Genomic DNA, 20,000 nt, shown 5'->3' on the forward strand with positions numbered 1-20,000 from the left:
CTGCTCAGGATTCCAGGTCGATGTGATTAACAGCAAGAGCTAAAGTGTGTGAATAATGGCATTTATCTTCCTGGTCCTTTGGTACAACCATTATGTAAAGTTTAAGCTCTTGTTCTGGGAAAACAGCGGTGTTTTCTCCTCAGGTGCTGCCCTCGCCTGATGGAGGTCGTCTGTCTCCATGCATCCCGCAGGACATTCAACGTTATTAGCATTCCTCTCACTGTTAGCAAACATCAAAAATGGACAAATTCTGATCGCCTTTTAATCGTCGAGAGCCTGAGAGACGAGTTCGAGGGAAAGCAGATGGGGAAATAACGGATGAGGCAGCCACGGCGTTCGAGGCGAGGCAATCGACACTGTTATTAAAGCAGATTATTTGTGTAGACAGATGGAACACCCAGAGAGCAACATCTATCTGTTTTAATGGCAAATATGTGGAAATAGGGAGTAAAGAGTAATATTGTGGTGTTCAGATTTGTTCTGGATATCAGAAGTATAGCTGTGGGATCCCTCAGGGCTGAGTCATAGGACCGATCCTGTTGTACATATCTGTTTATTTTACACTCCTGCACGAAGTTAGCATTTCTGTCATTTCACAAGTTTTTGATCAAAAACGTAAAAAAGAGTCAGTCATCTGTCTAGTCATCTATACTCATTGTCCTTACTTATCGTAAACAATTGTCCAGCCATGCTTCCTGCCACTGTAGGATTTGGACCTTACATGCTTCTGGCTTGTGTTGGAGTTTTGGAGCAGTTTGATAGCAATATCAAGCAGATATTTATATCATGTTAATCAATCAAAAGAACTGGATCAGATCTGATTGATTATTAGATGGTGTCTGATTCATCTTCATCCAGGTGTTTTCCAGTTTGATTTTTCTTTGCTCATTCCTTCAGTGTGAGTATTCAGAGGCAGAACTGACTGTCTCGTCCCTGCACTTGGTGAATGTGATTGCACTGAAGAACTCAGAACTCTTTTTGTATCCAGGTTTGTAAATGGATGTTGTCTTCTGCAGCTGGTTGCTTCCTCTCTCCTGGGAGGAGCGATCTCTCTGTCCTCTTTAGTGCCATGTCTGATTGTGGAGTAGCTCCAGAGACCAGAAGCACAGGCTCCTTTTACGGACTCGTGCTATGCTTTCTAAATGGAGTTTGTCTGCCAGAGAGATTCCTGATGGCGTTTGGCAGAAGATTTAAGCAGTCTGACCTCATTCTCTTTCCTTGACATCTTTCTTGTAGTAGTCTTGAGGGATGAATACAGCCTCGTATATCTCTTCATCTCGGTGCAGACTCGGTGAAACTCTGTTTGCCGAGTGAACGGTTTCATGGAATTTCCATTGCACACTTAATAACCTGGGGCCTCCATCATGGAAAACTTTTCCTAAGCCTCTCATGGCCACCGGTGCATGATGAAGCTAAACAGTAACGTTGAGTAATCAGGACTGAATGATGTTTTAGGTTTTCTACGGACTTTCTCAGGGTCAGATCAGCACTTTGGGGGTCATCCAGGAGACATGATCTAACAGAATCCTAGATCTGTTTACTGACCTACTGAATCAGAATCTAATCCAAATATCAAGCTCAGGTAGAGATGCACCAACATGAAAAAATCCTATAAAAGAACAGATTGAGGAGGTACATGGTGGAGAAGAATTCTCAGGGGCAAGACTTCTACCTTTCTCTGGAGTTTGGTGGTATTTTTTCATTAAACATATCCAAGAACTTACTACTTTTACAACAGAAAGTGACAATGCACATGACTTTCGTGTTAGATAATTCCCAGTGAGTTTCCTCAAGCCTGTAACCTTTAAGATCTATATTCACTATCCACTATATTAGGAACACCTGCATATTGATGCAGTCATCTGATCAGCCAATCACATTGCAGCAGCAGTGCAGTGCATTAAGTCATACAGATGGAGTTCAAGAGCTTGTGTTAATGTTCACATGAAACATCAGAATGAAGAAGTCAGATCTCTGTGACTTTAACCATGGCAGATGGGTTGGTTTGAGTATTTCCTGATCTCCTAAGAGGTGTGGTAGCTTATTGGTGAAGGTGTTGTACTACTAAGTGGAAGGTTGTGAGTTCAAATCCCAGGTCCACCAATCTGCAACAGCTGGGCCCCTGAACAAGGCCCTTAACCAATTAATCAATTGCTCAGTTAAAAATGTAAGTTGCTCTGGATAAGGGTGTCTGTCAAAAATGTAAATCTCTCTAGAGTTTAGACAGAATGGTGTGAACAAAGATAGTGTGGAGGATCTGCAGATTGAAACAGCTTTTAGATAAATGCATGACTCTGCAGGTGTTCCTAATAAAGTGGACAGTGAGTGTACTTACAGTATATTTGCGTTCTTTCCAATCTGTGACTACGTCTTGTTCAAAATAAAGCTTCTACTTATTTGGACGAAAACAGGAAGTGACTTTTTGGCTTTTTTCAGCAAGTCTCACATCCTTACCTGTAAAATACTGAACCCAGAGACGTCTCTCAGCTCACATCCTCCTGAAAAACTGTCTTCTTAAAAGTTAATAAAGCGTGCAGATTTTTTATGACTTTAATTCCAGTCATCCAGACATGACATGATCCACAGAACGGCAGAAACATGCTGAAGAACCCTTGGAAATTTGGAGCTCATCTACTTTCAGAGATTATAATGGCTTCTGGAGGACAAATGGAGTGTTTCTGAGTAAACTACTTATCTAAATCAGCCCCACTTTTTTATTTGATCTCATTTGCTTGTACGGTTCAGCGTGAGAGATTGAACCCCAGCAGCTGAAGGGTTTTTGGAAAATGATCTGCAGTTAAAATCGCATTTGGGCGAGTCGCTTGAGAGAACATGGAAATGAAAACGGAGGAAACAAAGTGAACTGACTGATCTGATCCTCTGACGATGGACCTGGTGACTTTAAAGGTCTGGAGTACAGAGTTATATAAATCATATAAGTTGTATGATGAGAGGAAGTTGTGACCCGAACTCACGTCTGAGTTTTGTGCCTCTTGAAACTTTATATCCGTGTCATTATTTTCCTCTTGCTTGCTGCGTTCCATCTTGTTCTGGCTCGTTCCTGTTCCCCAGCAGGAGGTTAATTCTAATTCCGATCTTTGATTAGTTTTCATTAGCAGCATCTCTGACAGAAGGTTTACATCAATGCCCCGGGGCTGTCTCATTTTAACCGATATTCGAACATCTGTAATGTGAAAAATTCATATTCGAATATAATTTGCCTTTATGAATATTAATGAGCAGCTTAAACACATTAGACGGCTTTTAATTGTGTTGTTTAATTCTATTCATTTTCAATTCAATTTATTTGTATAGCGCTTTTAACACTGTCTCAAAGTGGCTTTACAGAATTATAGAAACATAGAAAAAAATGATAAAGTTACTATTTATCTCTAACATTTATCCCTAATGAGAAGCCTGAGGTGATGGAGGTGAGGAAAAACTCCTTGAGATGATCAGAGGAAGAAACCTTGAGTGGAACCAGGCTCAGAAGGGAACCTCATCCTCATTTGGGTGACACTGGACACTAAATAATGTAAATGTAAATAATGTCCTTTCTACAACAGCAACCAAGAGCTCCTGAACTAGAGGTCAGTCTAGTTTCTGAGGTCATTATAGACTTAGCACTAATTCCTTGACTGATGCAATGGTAGTTCAGGGAGAGTGTGATAGTCTCCAATTTATTCGAACCTGATTTTTCCAGTAAATAAATAAATAAATAAAGAAAGAAAGAAAGAAAGAAAGAAAGAAAGAAAGAAAGATATGACAGATCTATAATGCAGTGTCATGTGTTTCTATAGTAATGGTTGATTCACAGGGTAGGAGTGTCCAGTGTCAGTCCGAGGTAAAGCTATAACCTCACCTCATAACAAGCTGAGTTTTATATTTTTGTCTTATTAACTTTGACAGAGAAATGGAGAAAGATGGAGGGAGAGAGACACAGAGAGATAGAAAGAGAGATGGAAATGGGGAGAGAGAGAGAGAGAGAGAGAGAGACAGAGAGAGATAGAGAGAGGGAGAGGGAGAGGGAGAGAAATGGAGAGAGAGCAAGAAAGAGAGATGAAGTGAGAGAGAGATGAAGAGAGATAGAGAGAGGATGGAGAGAGAAAGGATGTTTATATCTGCTATATCATCAGTGAGAGTTTCTCAGGAAGAGTATAAGTATATGAATAGATGAAAGGATGGAGTGATGTAAACACTGACACAGGAGGAATGAAGCACATGGAGATGGAGTGTTACAGGAAATGGTAGATTCCTTTTTTTTTGTCTTTAAATCAATATCAGGTCTAATGTCTGTGATGAGATTTTGTGGGAAATGGCCCAGTTGTAGCTGTACTGGTTTCCTGTTGTTTCCTGCGCTGGTTTCCTGTGTGTTATCTTTTCCTCCATACGGCTGAGGGTGATGTATGTGCTGGAGTCTGGAGCTGCATCGATCTTTCTTTTCTCTCGCTCTCTCTCTGTGTTTCTTGGCCTACAGCAGAGCGATCAGAGAGGATTACTCAGAGATTTAAATAAATCTTTATTACAGATTTTGTCGATTCGTTGCACTCAGAGTGAATTTATTTGGCGTGTAAAGCGAGGCAGTTTGTGTGCTTTAATTATAATTACAGTAACTGCTGGAGGGAACAGTGTAGGTTTTTTTCGATTGTTTCTGAAAATGTCTCCTCGGCGTTAATATAATTAACAGAATTGAGGAGACGGATGAACGAGGGGGACAAAGTGACTACTTAAACCCAGCTGAGGAACCTCCAGGGTCTGCTTTTGACAGCCTGCTTTTACTTTTCGTTTAATCAAACGTTCCGAGGTGAAGAGGAAACGTGAGTGCAGCTGAAACGTCTCACCGGACGTCCTCGCTCTCATCCTTTAGCACGTGTTTAATAGCGATTTATCCCTCACTGCATATGGGATCTGTCCAACATGGCACCGGTTATATTTTAATGAGCACATTAACACGACACAGAGCAACAGGAGGCTGCTCAATTCTGAAGCTGACTCCTGACTCAGAGCTGCACTTCTGCCTTGACTCTGCCTCGAGGAGGTAGTGAGTGTACATGATGTCCAGGAGAAACTCCGGATCTCTGACCAGACTCCTGATGGACGACGAAGCAACAAATGAAAATTCCTAGAAAATCCTTGTTTTTAGTGATATCGTATTTTTTATCCATTAATAGTTACATAGAACATCAGCAAAACAAGTCACTTCCTGTTTTCACTTGTGTTATAGCAGCTGTAAACGCTCGTCCCCTCAGCAGGTCATCATGAAGATGTGGGTAAGCTTCAAGCTGGAGACTCCACCCATAAATATTCAATAAACACACAGAAAACATCCTCCAGTTTCGGCCAATTAGCATCCAGAACCCGGCTGCTCATCGAGGTCAGTGAGAGGAAGTGAACCGTGAACACAGTATGATGAGATTCAGTGAATTTAGCGTCTTCTCCACAGAGCTCCTGCTGAAGTCTGAGAGCATTAGAGGTGGAAGTGGGTGGATTTCTGCAGCATATCGATTTGCACAGGAGTGAAATTGATCTCCTGGAGCATCTCAGAAATCTCACAGTGTGTTCTGCTGCATTTGCTTCTTAATGACCAGGTGAAGTGTGATTCCCTGAATCCAGCCGTCCATCTCCGGCTTCTTCAGCAGGTCTGCTGCTTTCTCCATCTGCACTAGGACATCAGGTCAGACATCAGCCCTGATCCAGTATTCTTAATATTACAGCAACACACAAACACACACACACACACACACAAACACACACACAAAGTGTTGCCATCTGATCCATCAGGTTAGTCCCAGTCTTTAATGCAATAAGCCTTGGTTAATCCCTGTCTTCAATGCTGTAATCTTGGTTAGTCCCAGTCTTTAATGCAATAAGCCTTGGTTAATCCCTGTCTTCAATGCTGTAATCTTGGTTAGTCCCAGTCTTTAAATCTTGGTTAATCCCAGACGTTAAGTCTTTAAGTCTTGGTTAATCCCAGATGTTAAGTCTTTAAGTCTTGGTTAGTCCCAGACATTAAGTCTTTAAGTCTTGGTTAATCCCAGACGTTAAGTCTTTAAGTCTTGGTTAGTCCCAGACGTTAAGTCTTGGTTCGTCCCAGTCTTTCACTCTTTAAGTCTTGGTTAGTCCCAGTCCTTAATTCTTTAAGTCTTGGTTAGTTCCAGTCCTTAAGTCTTTAAGTCTTGGTTAGTATCAGTCCTCTAAGTATTTTTAAAAATATAACAGCAACACACACACACTCATTCACACACATGCTGTCTGATCGCACTGAAACAGATCATCATGGATGCTACAAGCTGTTGTTTATCCTGAACCCTGTGCATCCTCATTCCCATTTCTCCCCTCTTCATGAATTCTGTGGAATTCTTTGTCCACAAATGATGGCGGTTTTGACTCGAGTAAACGCCTGCAGCTCCAGACGCACCTCCGTGAGAGCAGAGATGGAGGTATTGATTGATGGCAGGGTTTTTAGTGAATCAGGAGAATCAGCTGATGAGGGATGACTCATGGTGTTTGTGCTAACGTGACTCAGGGGAACGCGGCCGGTCGGATCGGAAGCCTGGAATCGTTAGTGATATCTCACAGTAATGGCTGCGGTACTCTCTGTCGTGTGGCAGTGAGAGAGCTGGGCAGGTTTTTACCCATAATGCCCCTGGCAGATAAAGTGTTTACAGTAAGTGTGTGTTATGGAGCGGTGAGAGAACACAGCTGTGTAACTGCACTGGACTTTATACACTGGATGACTATAAACTTGTCTAATGTTAGTTTTTTTTTTTACTGTAACAGGAAGTGAGAGCCCCGAGTGCAAGACTGAGAGAAATTTATACGTCAATCAGTTTAACGCTTGTTTCATCTGATAGAAAAAGAGACGCTCTTTTGGTGAATATTTAGCGAGCTCTGATGTTGAGGCTCCTACAGGAAACACGTGAAGATTGTCAGGTTTGGGGATATAACATAATCTGAGTAACTGTTATCTTCCACAAGCTTGCTGGGTGCTGTTGCTCTCAGAAAAATCACAGATTTGCTTTGACACGGAGCGTGAAACAAGTTCAGAGCATTCAGAGTGAGGAGCTTTAATGAGCTGCAGACATGGAGGTTCCACAGCTCCAGGTTCCAGCACTTCAGACGAGTGGCTGTACGAGCAGCGTGTGATTCTGAATCTGTGTAAAAAAAGAAGATTTAGAAAGCTCTTCTAAAGACAACAGCAGATTTTGGCATTTTAAGAGAACGTGTGAGGAATTTAATGATGGAGGAACTCTAGATTGAGTGTGTGGATGATGATGAAGAAGGTCGTCAGGTTCGAGTGGAAGCCGTCCATCATGCTGTCAGATAGACTGCTGCCTCCGACTGACCTGAATTCCAACAATGCGTGAATGTAAATAAATGACTTTATGATTAGCTTTGACATGTGGAAGTCTTCAGACGGGAGAAAAATCCACTTCACCGTCTGCTTCTGTCTCGCTCTGAAGTCTGAAGTGCTCGTATTTAATCAGAAACAGATTTATTTATTAATAATGAGAGAGAATAATTACTTAGGAAATAATGGTTTTAAGAGCAAGTCTAGTGTCTAGGGTTAGGACTAGAGTCTCTTCTCCTGGTTAAGATCTGCGTCTGTTTCTTGTACGGTTTTAGCAGAAGGACATTTTATTTATTTATTTCAAACACAGCAGTGGAACCTTCTGTTACAGCGTGTTATGTTTAAGATCCTCGCTTTAATTTAGTCCAAATCTCCATCTCTCGGACATGTGGGTCATAGTAACAGTGCTTAAGGCAGTAAAGTCTCAGTTCATGGTGTGTTTATCTTAGTCTTTAGGCTGTGACTCTTTGTTATTCCCAGTCTTTAAATCTTTAGGTCTTTAAGTCTTGGTTATTCCCAGTCTTTAATGCTTTAAGTCTTGGTAGTCCCAGTCTTTAGGCCTTTAGGTCATGGTTAGTCCCAGTTTTTATGTCTGTAAGGCTTGGTTAGTCCCAGTCTTAAGGTCTTTAAGTCTTGGTTGGTCCCAGTCTGTAAGTCTTTAACTCTTGGTTAGTCCCAGTCTTTAAGTCTTGGTTAGTCTCAGTCTTTAATGCTTTAAGTCTTGGTCAGTCCCAGTCTTTAGGGCTTCAGCTCTTAATTAGTCCCAGTCTTTAATGCTTTAAGCCTTGGTCAGTCCCAGTTTTAAGGTCTTTAAGTCTTGGTTAGTCCCACATAATTTTTTTCAGTCTAATTCATTCTCCTAACCACGAGCTGACTTTAATACCGTCTTTTTAAACACAGAAGCGTGTCAGATGAGCCACGGCGTTCATAACAATTTGAGAAAACTCAGTGATGGTTTTCGAGGCATTTAAAAAATATATATATCAAATATCTATAATGTGCTTTTTTTCTTTGGGTAATTATTTTTATTTTTATTTATGCAGTAATAATTAGAGTAAACACATTGTTGTGTGTTGCTGCTAACTCAGATTGTGGCTTCTCCTGTGTGTGTGTGTGTGTGTGTGTGTGTGTGTGTGAGACAGGTCCCACATGACCTTCCTCTTACGTTGTGATTTATGTGGCAGGAGATAAAGTGGATATTTTTTTTCTATTGTTTCAGAACAATTGGAAATGGCTCCTCCGACCACCGCTCAGCTGAGATACGGTACGTAAAATGTGTCTCTGTGTGAGAAACAGAGTCTCCTCATTAGCTTAACTCTCTGTACTTATGGTTTTTAAGTCTTGACCAGTCAGCAAATTGGCTTGAATTTCTAGGAAACACACAACTCTCTCTTTCATTATCACATTCCTTCTGTTTTTTGAGCATCATCACTGACCACTGTGGAGAATTTATGACCTTCTGTCCTTCTCCTCAATTTTTCTTTTGGTTTCTTATTTTCTTACTTCAACTCTTCTGGGAAGGCTTTCCACAAGGTTTAGGAGTGTGTTTATGGGAATTGTTGACCATTCCTCTAGAAGCACATTGGTGAGGTCAGGCACTGATGTTGGATGAGAAGGTCTGTCTCACAGTCTCCACTCTAATTCATCCCAAAGGTGTTCTATGGGGTTGAGGCCAGTCAAGTTCCTCCACACCAAACTCACTCATCCATGTCTTTATGGACCTTGCTTTGGTCACTGGTGTGCAGTCATGTTGGAACAGGAAGGTATATACTAGGGGTGCAACAATACAGTTAACCCACGGTTCAATACGTACCGCGTTTTTTAACCACGGTTTTCGGTTCGGTTCTGATGGCTTGGCAAATTAAAGTGGGTTTTTTTTCCATTATTCTTTGTTTAGGTGACAGGAACAGTAAGTATGTTAAGAAGAAAAAAATGGTTTTAGTTGCAATTCTCTTTATTTTACTTAAATGCAGAAATCAACTTGTACACATTCATAGTGTACTGAAACTAGTGAGATATAAAAATTAGCGCATGTATGACTTTATTACAGGAGGTAGGTTTGGAGTACTATGTAATGAACAGTCATGGTGAGATAACTCTCTGTTGCCCGCGAGGTCCAGCTATCTGTTAGAGCAAGTCTTTGTGCTTTAGCCAATCCGTTTTCATTTTTTTTTGCCCGTCTTTTCGTAGAGGTCGAGAATTACCTCAGTGAGGGTAAGGAGTGTGTAAGGAGTGTGTACCGCGGGTGGAGCACTATTATAAGGTGTCGAAAGCCCACATCACTGATCACCAAAAACGGCTGCAAATTTTTAGCAATAAACACCCCTACCGCATTTGTTATTTTTTGTGTCTCTCTGAACCAGTGGTGTCTGAATGCTGGAAGGAATCAGATAGGGGACAGTTACTTTTTGGATGCCGTGTTACCTGCTCTGCCATCCTGCTTCCACACAGTGATATCTCTGGGTGATGGAGCTGCAGAAGTGCGGTCATGTTGGAAGTATTTCCATGTGAGTAGGTAACTCGTGTGGAACAGTGCTTCATAGTCAACAGCAAATCCGAGATGTTCCCACACCACAGATCTGAGAGATGGAGCTGCTTCCTCGTGTTCCTGTCTCAAATCTGACACCAGCATCGCTCGCATGGTTACCGCCCCTAACTTTAGCGCTCACTGATTGGATATTTACTCGCGGGGAGGCGTGTCTGTCTCAGTGTGTAGACATACAGTACAGGCAAACACCAACAGGAGGTTCAGAGAGTAATAAACACACAGGAGGTACAGAGAGTAATAAACACACACAGGAGGTACAGAGAGTAATAAACACACAGGAGGTTCAGAGAGTAATAAACACACACAGGAGGTACAGAGAGTAATAAACACACAGGAGGTACAGAGAGTAATAAACACCAACAGGAGGTTCAGAGAGTAATAAACACACAGGAGGTACAGAGAGTAATAAACACACACAGGAGGTACAGAGAGTAATAAACACCAACAGGAGGTACAGAGAGTAATAAACACACAGGAGGTTCAGAGAGTAATAAACACACAGGAGGTACAGAGAGTAATAAACACACAGGAGGTTCAGAGAGTAATAAACACACAGGAGGTTCAGAGAGTAATAAACACACAGGAGGTACAGAGAGTAATAAACACCAACAGGAGGTACAGAGAGTAATAAACACACAGGAGGTTCAGAGAGTAATAAACACACAGGAGGTACAGAGAGTAATAAACACACAGGAGGTTCAGAGAGTAATAAACACACAGGAGGTTCAGAGAGTAATAAACACCAACAGGAGGTACAGAGAGTAATAAACACACAGGAGGTACAGAGAGTAATAAACACCAACAGGAGGTACAGAGAGTAATAAACACACAGGAGGTACAGAGAGTAATAAACACCAACAGGAGGTACAGAGAGTAATAAACACACAGGAGGTTCAGAGAGTAATAAACACACACAGGAGGTACAGAGAGTAATAAACACACACAGGAGGTACAGAGAGTAATAAACACACACAGGAGGTTCAGAGAGTAATAAACACCAACAGGAGGTTCAGAGAGTAATAAACACACACAGGAGGTTCAGAGAGTAATAAACACACAGGAGGTTCAGAGAGTAATAAACACACAGGAGGTTCAGAGAGTAATAAACACACAGGAGGTTCAGAGAGTAATAAACACACACAGGAGGTTCAGAGAGTAATAAACACACAGGAGGTTCAGAGAGTAATAAACACACACAGGAGGTACAGAGAGTAATAAACACACAGGAGGTTCAGAGAGTAATAAACACACACAGGAGGTTCAGAGAGTAATAAACACCAACAGGAGGTTCAGAGAGTAATAAACACACACAGGAGGTACAGAGAGTAATAAACACACACAGAAGGTTCAGAGAGTAATAAACACACACAGGAGGTACAGAGAGTAATAAACACACACAGGAGGTTCAGAGAGTAATAAACACACACAGGAGGTACAGAGAGTAATAAACACCAACAGGAGGTTCAGAGAGTAATAAACACACACAGGAGGTACAGAGAGTAATAAACACCAACAGGAGGTTCAGAGAGTAATAAACACACACAGGAGGTTCAGAGAGTAATAAACACCAACAGGAGGTTCAGAGAGTAATAAACACACACAGGAGGTACAGAGAGTAATAAACACACAGGAGGTACAGAGAGTAATAAACACACACAGGAGGTACAGAGAGTAATAAACACACAGGAGGTACAGAGAGTAATAAACACACACAGGAGGTACAGAGAGTAATAAACACACAGGAGGTTCAGAGAGTAATAAACACACACAGGAGGTACAGAGAGTAATAAACACACAGGAGGTTCAGAGAGTAATAAACACACAGGAGGTACAGAGAGTAATAAACACACACAGGAGGTTCAGAGAGTAATAAACACACAGGAGGTTCAGAGAGTAATAAACACACACAGGAGGTTCAGAGAGTAATAAACACACACAGGAGGTACAGAGAGTAATAAACACACAGGAGGTTCAGAGAGTAATAAACACACAGGAGGTTCAGAGAGTAATAAACACACACAGGAGGTACAGAGAGTAATAAACACACAGGAGGTTCAGAGAGTAATAAACACACACAGGAGGTACAGAGAGTAATAAACACACAGGAGGTACAGAGAGTAATAAACACACACAGGAGGTTCAGAGAGTAATAAACACACAGGAGGTTCAGAGAGTAATAAACACACACAGGAGGTTCAGAGAGTAATAAACACACACAGGAGGTACAGAGAGTAATAAACACACAGGAGGTTCAGAGAGTAATAAACACACAGGAGGTTCAGAGAGTAATAAACACACACAGGAGGTACAGAGAGTAATAAACACACAGGAGGTTCAGAGAGTAATAAACACACACAGGAGGTACAGAGAGTAATAAACACACACAGGAGGTTCAGAGAGTAATAAACACACAGGAGGTTCAGAGAGTAATAAACACACACAGGAGGTACAGAGAGTAATAAACACACACAGGAGGTTCAGAGAGTAATAAACACACACAGGAGGTACAGAGAGTAATAAACACACAGGAGGTTCAGAGAGTAATAAACACACACAGGAGGTACAGAGAGTAATAAACACACAGGAGGTACAGAGAGTAATAAACACACACAGGAGGTACAGAGAGTAATAAACACACAGGAGGTTCAGAGAGTAATAAACACACACAGGAGGTACAGAGAGTAATAAACACACAGGAGGTACAGAGAGTAATAAACACACACAGGAGGTACAGAGAGTAATAAACACACAGGAGGTTCAGAGAGTAATAAACACACACAGGAGGTACAGAGAGTAATAAACACACAGGAGGTACAGAGAGTAATAAACACACAGGAGGTACAGAGAGTAATAAACACACACAGGAGGTTCAGAGAGTAATAAACACACACAGGAGGTACAGAGAGTAATAAACACACACAGGAGGTACAGAGAGTAATAAACACACAGGAGGTACAGAGAGTAATAAACACACAGGAGGTACAGAGAGTAATAAACACACACAGGAGGTTCAGAGAGTAATAAACACACACAGGAGGTACAGAGAGTAATAAACACACACAGGAGGTACAGAGAGTAATAAACACACAGGAGGTTCAGAGAGTAATAAACACACACAGGAGGTACAGAGAGTAATAAACACACAGGAGGTACAGAGAGTAATAAACACACAGGAGGTACAGAGAGTAATAAACACACACAGGAGGTACAGAGAGTAATAAACACCAACAGGAGGTACAGAGAGTAATAAACACACACAGGAGGTACAGAGAGTAATAAACACACAGGAGGTACAGAGAGTAATAAACACACACAGGAGGTACAGAGAGTAATAAACACACAGGAGGTACAGAGAGTAATAAACACACACAGGAGGTACAGAGAGTAATAAACACACAGGAGGTACAGAGAGTAATAAACACACACAGGAGGTACAGAGAGTAATAAACACCAACAGGAGGTACAGAGAGTAATAAACACACACAGGAGGTACAGAGAGTAATAAACACACAGGAGGTACAGAGAGTAATAAACACACACAGGAGGTACAGAGAGTAATAAACACCAACAGGAGGTACAGAGAGTAATAAACACACAGGAGGTACAGAGAGTAATAAACACACACAGGAGGTTCAGAGAGTAATAAACACACAGGAGGTACAGAGAGTAATAAACACCAACAGGAGGTTCAGAGAGTAATAAACACACACAGGAGGTACAGAGAGTAATAAACACACAGGAGGTACAGAGAGTAATAAACACACAGGAGGTACAGAGAGTAATAAACACCAACAGGAGGTTCAGAGAGTAATAAACACACACAGGAGGTACAGAGAGTAATAAACACACACAGGAGGTTCAGAGAGTAATAAACACACACAGGAGGTTCAGAGAGTAATAAACACACAGGAGGTTCAGAGAGTAATAAACACACACAGGAGGTACAGAGAGTAATAAACACACAGGAGGTACAGAGAGTAATAAACACACAGGAGGTTCAGAGAGTAATAAACACACACAGGAGGTTCAGAGAGTAATAAACACACACAGGAGGTTCAGAGAGTAATAAACACACACAGGAGGTACAGAGAGTAATAAACACACAGGAGGTACAGAGAGTAATAAACACACAGGAGGTACAGAGAGTAATAAACACACAGGAGGTTCAGAGAGTAATAAACACACACAGGAGGTACAGAGAGTAATAAACACACACAGGAGGTTCAGAGAGTAATAAACACACACAGGAGGTTCAGAGAGTAATAAACACACACAGGAGGTTCAGAGAGTAATAAACACACACAGGAGGTACAGAGAGTAATAAACACACAGGAGGTACAGAGAGTAATAAACACACAGGAGGTACAGAGAGTAATAAACACACAGGAGGTTCAGAGAGTAATAAACACACACAGGAGGTACAGAGAGTAATAAACACACAGGAGGTACAGAGAGTAATAAACACACACAGGAGGTTCAGAGAGTAATAAACACACAGGAGGTACAGAGAGTAATAAACACACACAGGAGGTTCAGAGAGTAATAAACACACACAGGAGGTTCAGAGAGTAATAAACACACACAGGAGGTTCAGAGAGTAATAAACACACACAGGAGGTTCAGAGAGTAATAAACACACACAGGAGGTACAGAGAGTAATAAACACACAGGAGGTTCAGAGAGTAATAAACACACAGGAGGTTCAGAGAGTAATAAACACACACAGGAGGTACAGAGAGTAATAAACACACAGGAGGTTCAGAGAGTAATAAACACACAGGAGGTTCAGAGAGTAATAAACACACAGGAGGTACAGAGAGTAATAAACACACAGGAGGTTCAGAGAGTAATAAACACACACAGGAGGTACAGAGAGTAATAAACACACACAGGAGGTTCAGAGAGTAATAAACACACAGGAGGTTCAGAGAGTAATAAACACACACAGGAGGTACAGAGAGTAATAAACACACAGGAGGTACAGAGAGTAATAAACACACAGGAGGTACAGAGAGTAATAAACACACACAGGAGGTTCAGAGAGTAATAAACACACACAGGAGGTACAGAGAGTAATAAACACACACAGGAGGTACAGAGAGTAATAAACACACAGGAGGTTCAGAGAGTAATAAACACACACAGGAGGTACAGAGAGTAATAAACACACAGGAGGTACAGAGAGTAATAAACACACAGGAGGTACAGAGAGTAATAAACACACACAGGAGGTACAGAGAGTAATAAACACACAGGAGGTACAGAGAGTAATAAACACACAGGAGGTACAGAGAGTAATAAACACCAACAGGAGGTACAGAGAGTAATAAACACACACAGGAGGTACAGAGAGTAATAAACACACACAGGAGGTACAGAGAGTAATAAACACACAGGAGGTACAGAGAGTAATAAACACACACAGGAGGTTCAGAGAGTAATAAACACACAGGAGGTACAGAGAGTAATAAACACCAACAGGAGGTTCAGAGAGTAATAAACACACACAGGAGGTACAGAGAGTAATAAACACACACAGGAGGTTCAGAGAGTAATAAACACACAGGAGGTACAGAGAGTAATAAACACACACAGGAGGTACAGAGAGTAATAAACACACACAGGAGGTACAGAGAGTAATAAACACACACAGGAGGTACAGAGAGTAATAAACACACAGGAGGTACAGAGAGTAATAAACACACAGGAGGTACAGAGAGTAATAAACACCAACAGGAGGTTCAGAGAGTAATAAACACACACAGGAGGTACAGAGAGTAATAAACACACACAGGAGGTTCAGAGAGTAATAAACACACACAGGAGGTTCAGAGAGTAATAAACACACAGGAGGTTCAGAGAGTAATAAACACACACAGGAGGTTCAGAGAGTAATAAACACACACAGGAGGTTCAGAGAGTAATAAACACACACAGGAGGTACAGAGAGTAATAAACACACACAGGAGGTTCAGAGAGTAATAAACACACACAGGAGGTTCAGAGAGTAATAAACACACACAGGAGGTTCAGAGAGTAATAAACACACACAGGAGGTTCAGAGAGTAATAAACACACACAGGAGGTTCAGAGAGTAATAAACACACAGGAGGTTCAGAGAGTAATAAACACACACAGGAGGTACAGAGAGTAATAAACACACACAGGAGGTACAGAGAGTAATAAACACACAGGAGGTACAGAGAGTAATAAACACACAGGAGGTTCAGAGAGTAATAAACACACACAGGAGGTTCAGAGAGTAATAAACACACACAGGAGGTACAGAGAGTAATAAACACACAGGAGGTACAGAGAGTAATAAACACACAGGAGGTTCAGAGAGTAATAAACACACACAGGAGGTACAGAGAGTAATAAACACACAGGAGGTACAGAGAGTAATAAACACACACAGGAGGTTCAGAGAGTAATAAACACACACAGGAGGTTCAGAGAGTAATAAACACACACAGGAGGTTCAGAGAGTAATAAACACACACAGGAGGTTCAGAGAGTAATAAACACACACAGGAGGTTCAGAGAGTAATAAACACACACAGGAGGTTCAGAGAGTAATAAACACACAGGAGGTTCAGAGAGTAATAAACACACAGGAGGTTCAGAGAGTAATAAACACATGGAAATTATTTCAACCAAAAACAGAAAAAAAACATGATTCACAAATGAGTATTGAACCGTGGAGGTCGTACCGAACGCTTCAATATTATATTAAGTATTGTGGCACCGCTAGTATCTTCCTATTCCTATCTTTCTATCTTCCAATGTATCTTGTATCTCTTGTATCTTATCTTCTTCTTTTCTTCACCCTTCCCAGTTCTGCTCCACAACGCCATTCCCTTCATCGGATTCGGTTTCCTGGACAACGCCATCATGATTGCTGCAGTAAGTGAACACACACTAGTGTAGTTATACATACCTCAGGTGTGTGTGTGTGTGTATGTTTTAGTGTGTGTGTGTGTGAGTGTGTGTATTTTAGTGTGTGTATGTTTGTGTGTGTGTTTTAGTGTGTATTAGTGTGTGTGTATGTTAGCGTGTTTTAGTATTAGTGTGTGTGTGTGTGTGTGCTGTAACTGGTAAGTGTTATTTCACTGTTTAGTGTTTTTCAGTTCTCTTTACCTTTTATGGAGATTTGTGGGTGTGGCTACATGTAAATATGCTGTAAATCGACTAGTTTAAGGCTGATTGGTGTTTTTACTCGTGTGCAAATGAGTACAAGAAAAAGCAGAGAATTTTTTTTATATATAAATCTGGCAAAAACTTTTGTTTGGATTGATCTTTAAAAAAAAAGTTCAATATTTATAAAAAATTAAATAAAACAAATATTCTAAAAATGAATGCTGACCTTCATATTCAGAGAAATACATCTAATTATGAATATAAATGATATGTAATTATATAACATTTATAAGTGTGTTATAAACACACAAGAGTAAAGAGAGTTCAATCTCATCACTTCTAATTCACAAATGTATAAAAAAATTTATTAATTAATATTTTTTAATGAAAAAATAGTTTTTTGTTCTGTTTCTCTGCACTGGTTCTTGGCGGTGTAACATTAACATGTAGATGATATAATCAGTGCTTATTATTAAAATGATTTAAGAGAAATAATGAGAGTGTATTTCTGAGTGTCTGATCTCGGGTGTGTGTTTCTGAGAGTCTGATCTGTGGTGTGTGTTTCTGAGTGTCGGATCTGTGATGTGTGTTTCTGAGAGTCTGATCTCGGGTGTGTGTTTCTGAGAGTCTGATCTGTGGTGTGTGTTTCTGAGTGTCTGATCTGTGATGTGTTTCTGAGAGTCTGATCTCGGGTGTGTGTTTCTGAGAGTCTGATCTCGGGTGTGTGTTTCTGAGAGTCTGATCTGTGGTGTGTGTTTCTGAGTGTCTGATCTGTGATGTGTTTCTGAGAGTCTGATCTCGGGTGTGTGTTTCTGAGAGTCTGATCTGTGGTGTGTGTTTCTGAGTGTCTGATCTGTGGTGTGTGTTTCTGAGAGTCTGATCTCGGGTGTGTGTTTCTGAGAGTCTGATCTGTGGTGTGTGTTTCTGAGTGTCTGATCTGTGGTGTGTGTTTCTGAGAGTCTGATCTGTGGTGTGTGTTTCTGAGTGTCGGATCTGTGATGTGTGTTTCTGAGAGTCTGATCTGTGGTGTGTGTTTCTGAGTGTCTGATCTGTGGTGTGTGTTTCTGAGAGTCTGATCTCGGGTGTGTGTTTCTGAGAGTCTGATCTGTGGTGTGTGTTTCTGAGAGTCTGATCTGTGGTGTGTGTTTCTGAGAGTCTGATCTGTGGTGTGTGTTTCTGAGAGTCTGATCTCGGGTGTGTGTTTCTGAGAGTCTGATCTGTGGTGTGTGTTTCTGAGAGTCTGATCTGTGGTGTGTGTTTCTGAGTGTCTGATCTCGGGTGTGTGTTTCTGAGAGTCTGATCTGTGGTGTGTGTTTCTGAGTGTCTGATCTGTGGTGTGTGTTTCTGAGAGTCTGATCTGTGGTGTGTGTTTCTGAGAGTCTGATCTGTGGTGTGTGTTTCTGAGTGTCTGATCTCGGGTGTGTGTTTCTGAGAGTCTGATCTGTGGTGTGTGTTTCTGAGAGTCTGATCTGTGGTGTGTGTTTCTGAGAGTCTGATCTGTGGTGTGTGTTTCTGAGAGTCTGATCTCGGGTGTGTGTTTCTGAGAGTCTGATCTGTGGTGTGTGTTTCTGAGTGTCTGATCTGTGGTGTGTGTTTCTGAGAGTCTGATCTGTGATGTGTTTCTGAGAGTCTGATCTCGGGTGTGTGTTTCTGAGAGTCTGATCTCGGGTGTGTGTTTCTGAGAGTCTGATCTGTGGTGTGTGTTTCTGAGTGTCTGATCTGTGATGTGTTTCTGAGAGTCTGATCTCGGGTGTGTGTTTCTGAGAGTCTGATCTGTGGTGTGTGTTTCTGAGTGTCTGATCTGTGGTGTGTGTTTCTGAGAGTCTGATCTCGGGTGTGTGTTTCTGAGAGTCTGATCTGTGGTGTGTGTTTCTGAGTGTCTGATCTGTGGTGTGTGTTTCTGAGAGTCTGATCTGTGGTGTGTGTTTCTGAGTGTCGGATCTGTGATGTGTGTTTCTGAGAGTCTGATCTGTGGTGTGTGTTTCTGAGTGTCTGATCTGTGGTGTGTGTTTCTGAGAGTCTGATCTCGGGTGTGTGTTTCTGAGAGTCTGATCTGTGGTGTGTGTTTCTGAGAGTCTGATCTGTGGTGTGTGTTTCTGAGAGTCTGATCTGTGGTGTGTGTTTCTGAGAGTCTGATCTGTGGTGTGTGTTTCTGAGAGTCTGATCTGTGGTGTGTGTTTCTGAGAGTCTGATCTGTGGTGTGTGTTTCTGAGTGTCTGATCTCGGGTGTGTGTTTCTGAGAGTCTGATCTGTGGTGTGTGTTTCTGAGTGTCTGATCTGTGGTGTGTGTTTCTGAGAGTCTGATCTGTGGTGTGTGTTTCTGAGAGTCTGATCTGTGGTGTGTGTTTCTGAGTGTCTGATCTCGGGTGTGTGTTTCTGAGTGTCTGATCTGTGGTGTGTGTTTCTGAGAGTCTGATCTCGGGTGTGTGTTTCTGAGAGTCTGATCTGTGGTGTGTGTTTCTGAGAGTCTGATCTGTGGTGTGTGTTTCTGAGAGTCTGATCTGTGGTGTGTGTTTCTGAGAGTCTGATCTGTGGTGTGTGTTTCTGAGTGTCTGATCTCGGGTGTGTGTTTCTGAGAGTCTGATCTGTGGTGTGTGTTTCTGAGAGTCTGATCTGTGATGTGTTTCTGAGAGTCTGATCTCGGGTGTGTGTTTCTGAGAGTCTGATCTGTGGTGTGTGTTTCTGAGTGTCTGATCTGTGGTGTGTGTTTCTGAGAGTCTGATCTGTGGTGTGTGTTTCTGAGAGTCTGATCTGTGGTGTGTGTTTCTGAGTGTCTGATCTGTGGTGTGTGTTTCTGAGAGTCTGATCTGTGGTGTGTGTTTCTGAGAGTCTGATCTGTGGTGTGTGTTTCTGAGAGTCTGATCTGTGGTGTGTGTTTCTGAGAGTCTGATCTGTGGTGTGTGTTTCTGAGTGTCTGATCTGTGGTGTGTGTTTCTGAGAGTCTGATCTGTGGTGTGTGTT

The 20,000-nt window shown here is 41.6% G+C and overlaps 1 protein-coding gene across 1 annotated transcript in view; it reads left to right on the top strand.

Annotated features, from left to right (window-relative positions):
* LOC131353960 (transmembrane protein 65-like) overlaps positions 1-20,000 on the top strand; it is a 43,496-nt gene that overhangs the window by 7,367 nt on the left and 16,129 nt on the right. The window contains exons 2-3 of the mRNA XM_058391128.1: positions 8,571-8,615; positions 16,738-16,805. Coding sequence (XP_058247111.1) covers positions 8,571-8,615; positions 16,738-16,805 — 113 coding nt within the window. The remainder of the gene's footprint in view (positions 1-8,570; positions 8,616-16,737; positions 16,806-20,000) is intronic.

This window comes from Hemibagrus wyckioides, linkage group LG01 (genome assembly GCF_019097595.1).
Source record: "Hemibagrus wyckioides isolate EC202008001 linkage group LG01, SWU_Hwy_1.0, whole genome shotgun sequence".
Classification (NCBI taxonomy): domain Eukaryota; kingdom Metazoa; phylum Chordata; class Actinopteri; order Siluriformes; family Bagridae; genus Hemibagrus; species Hemibagrus wyckioides.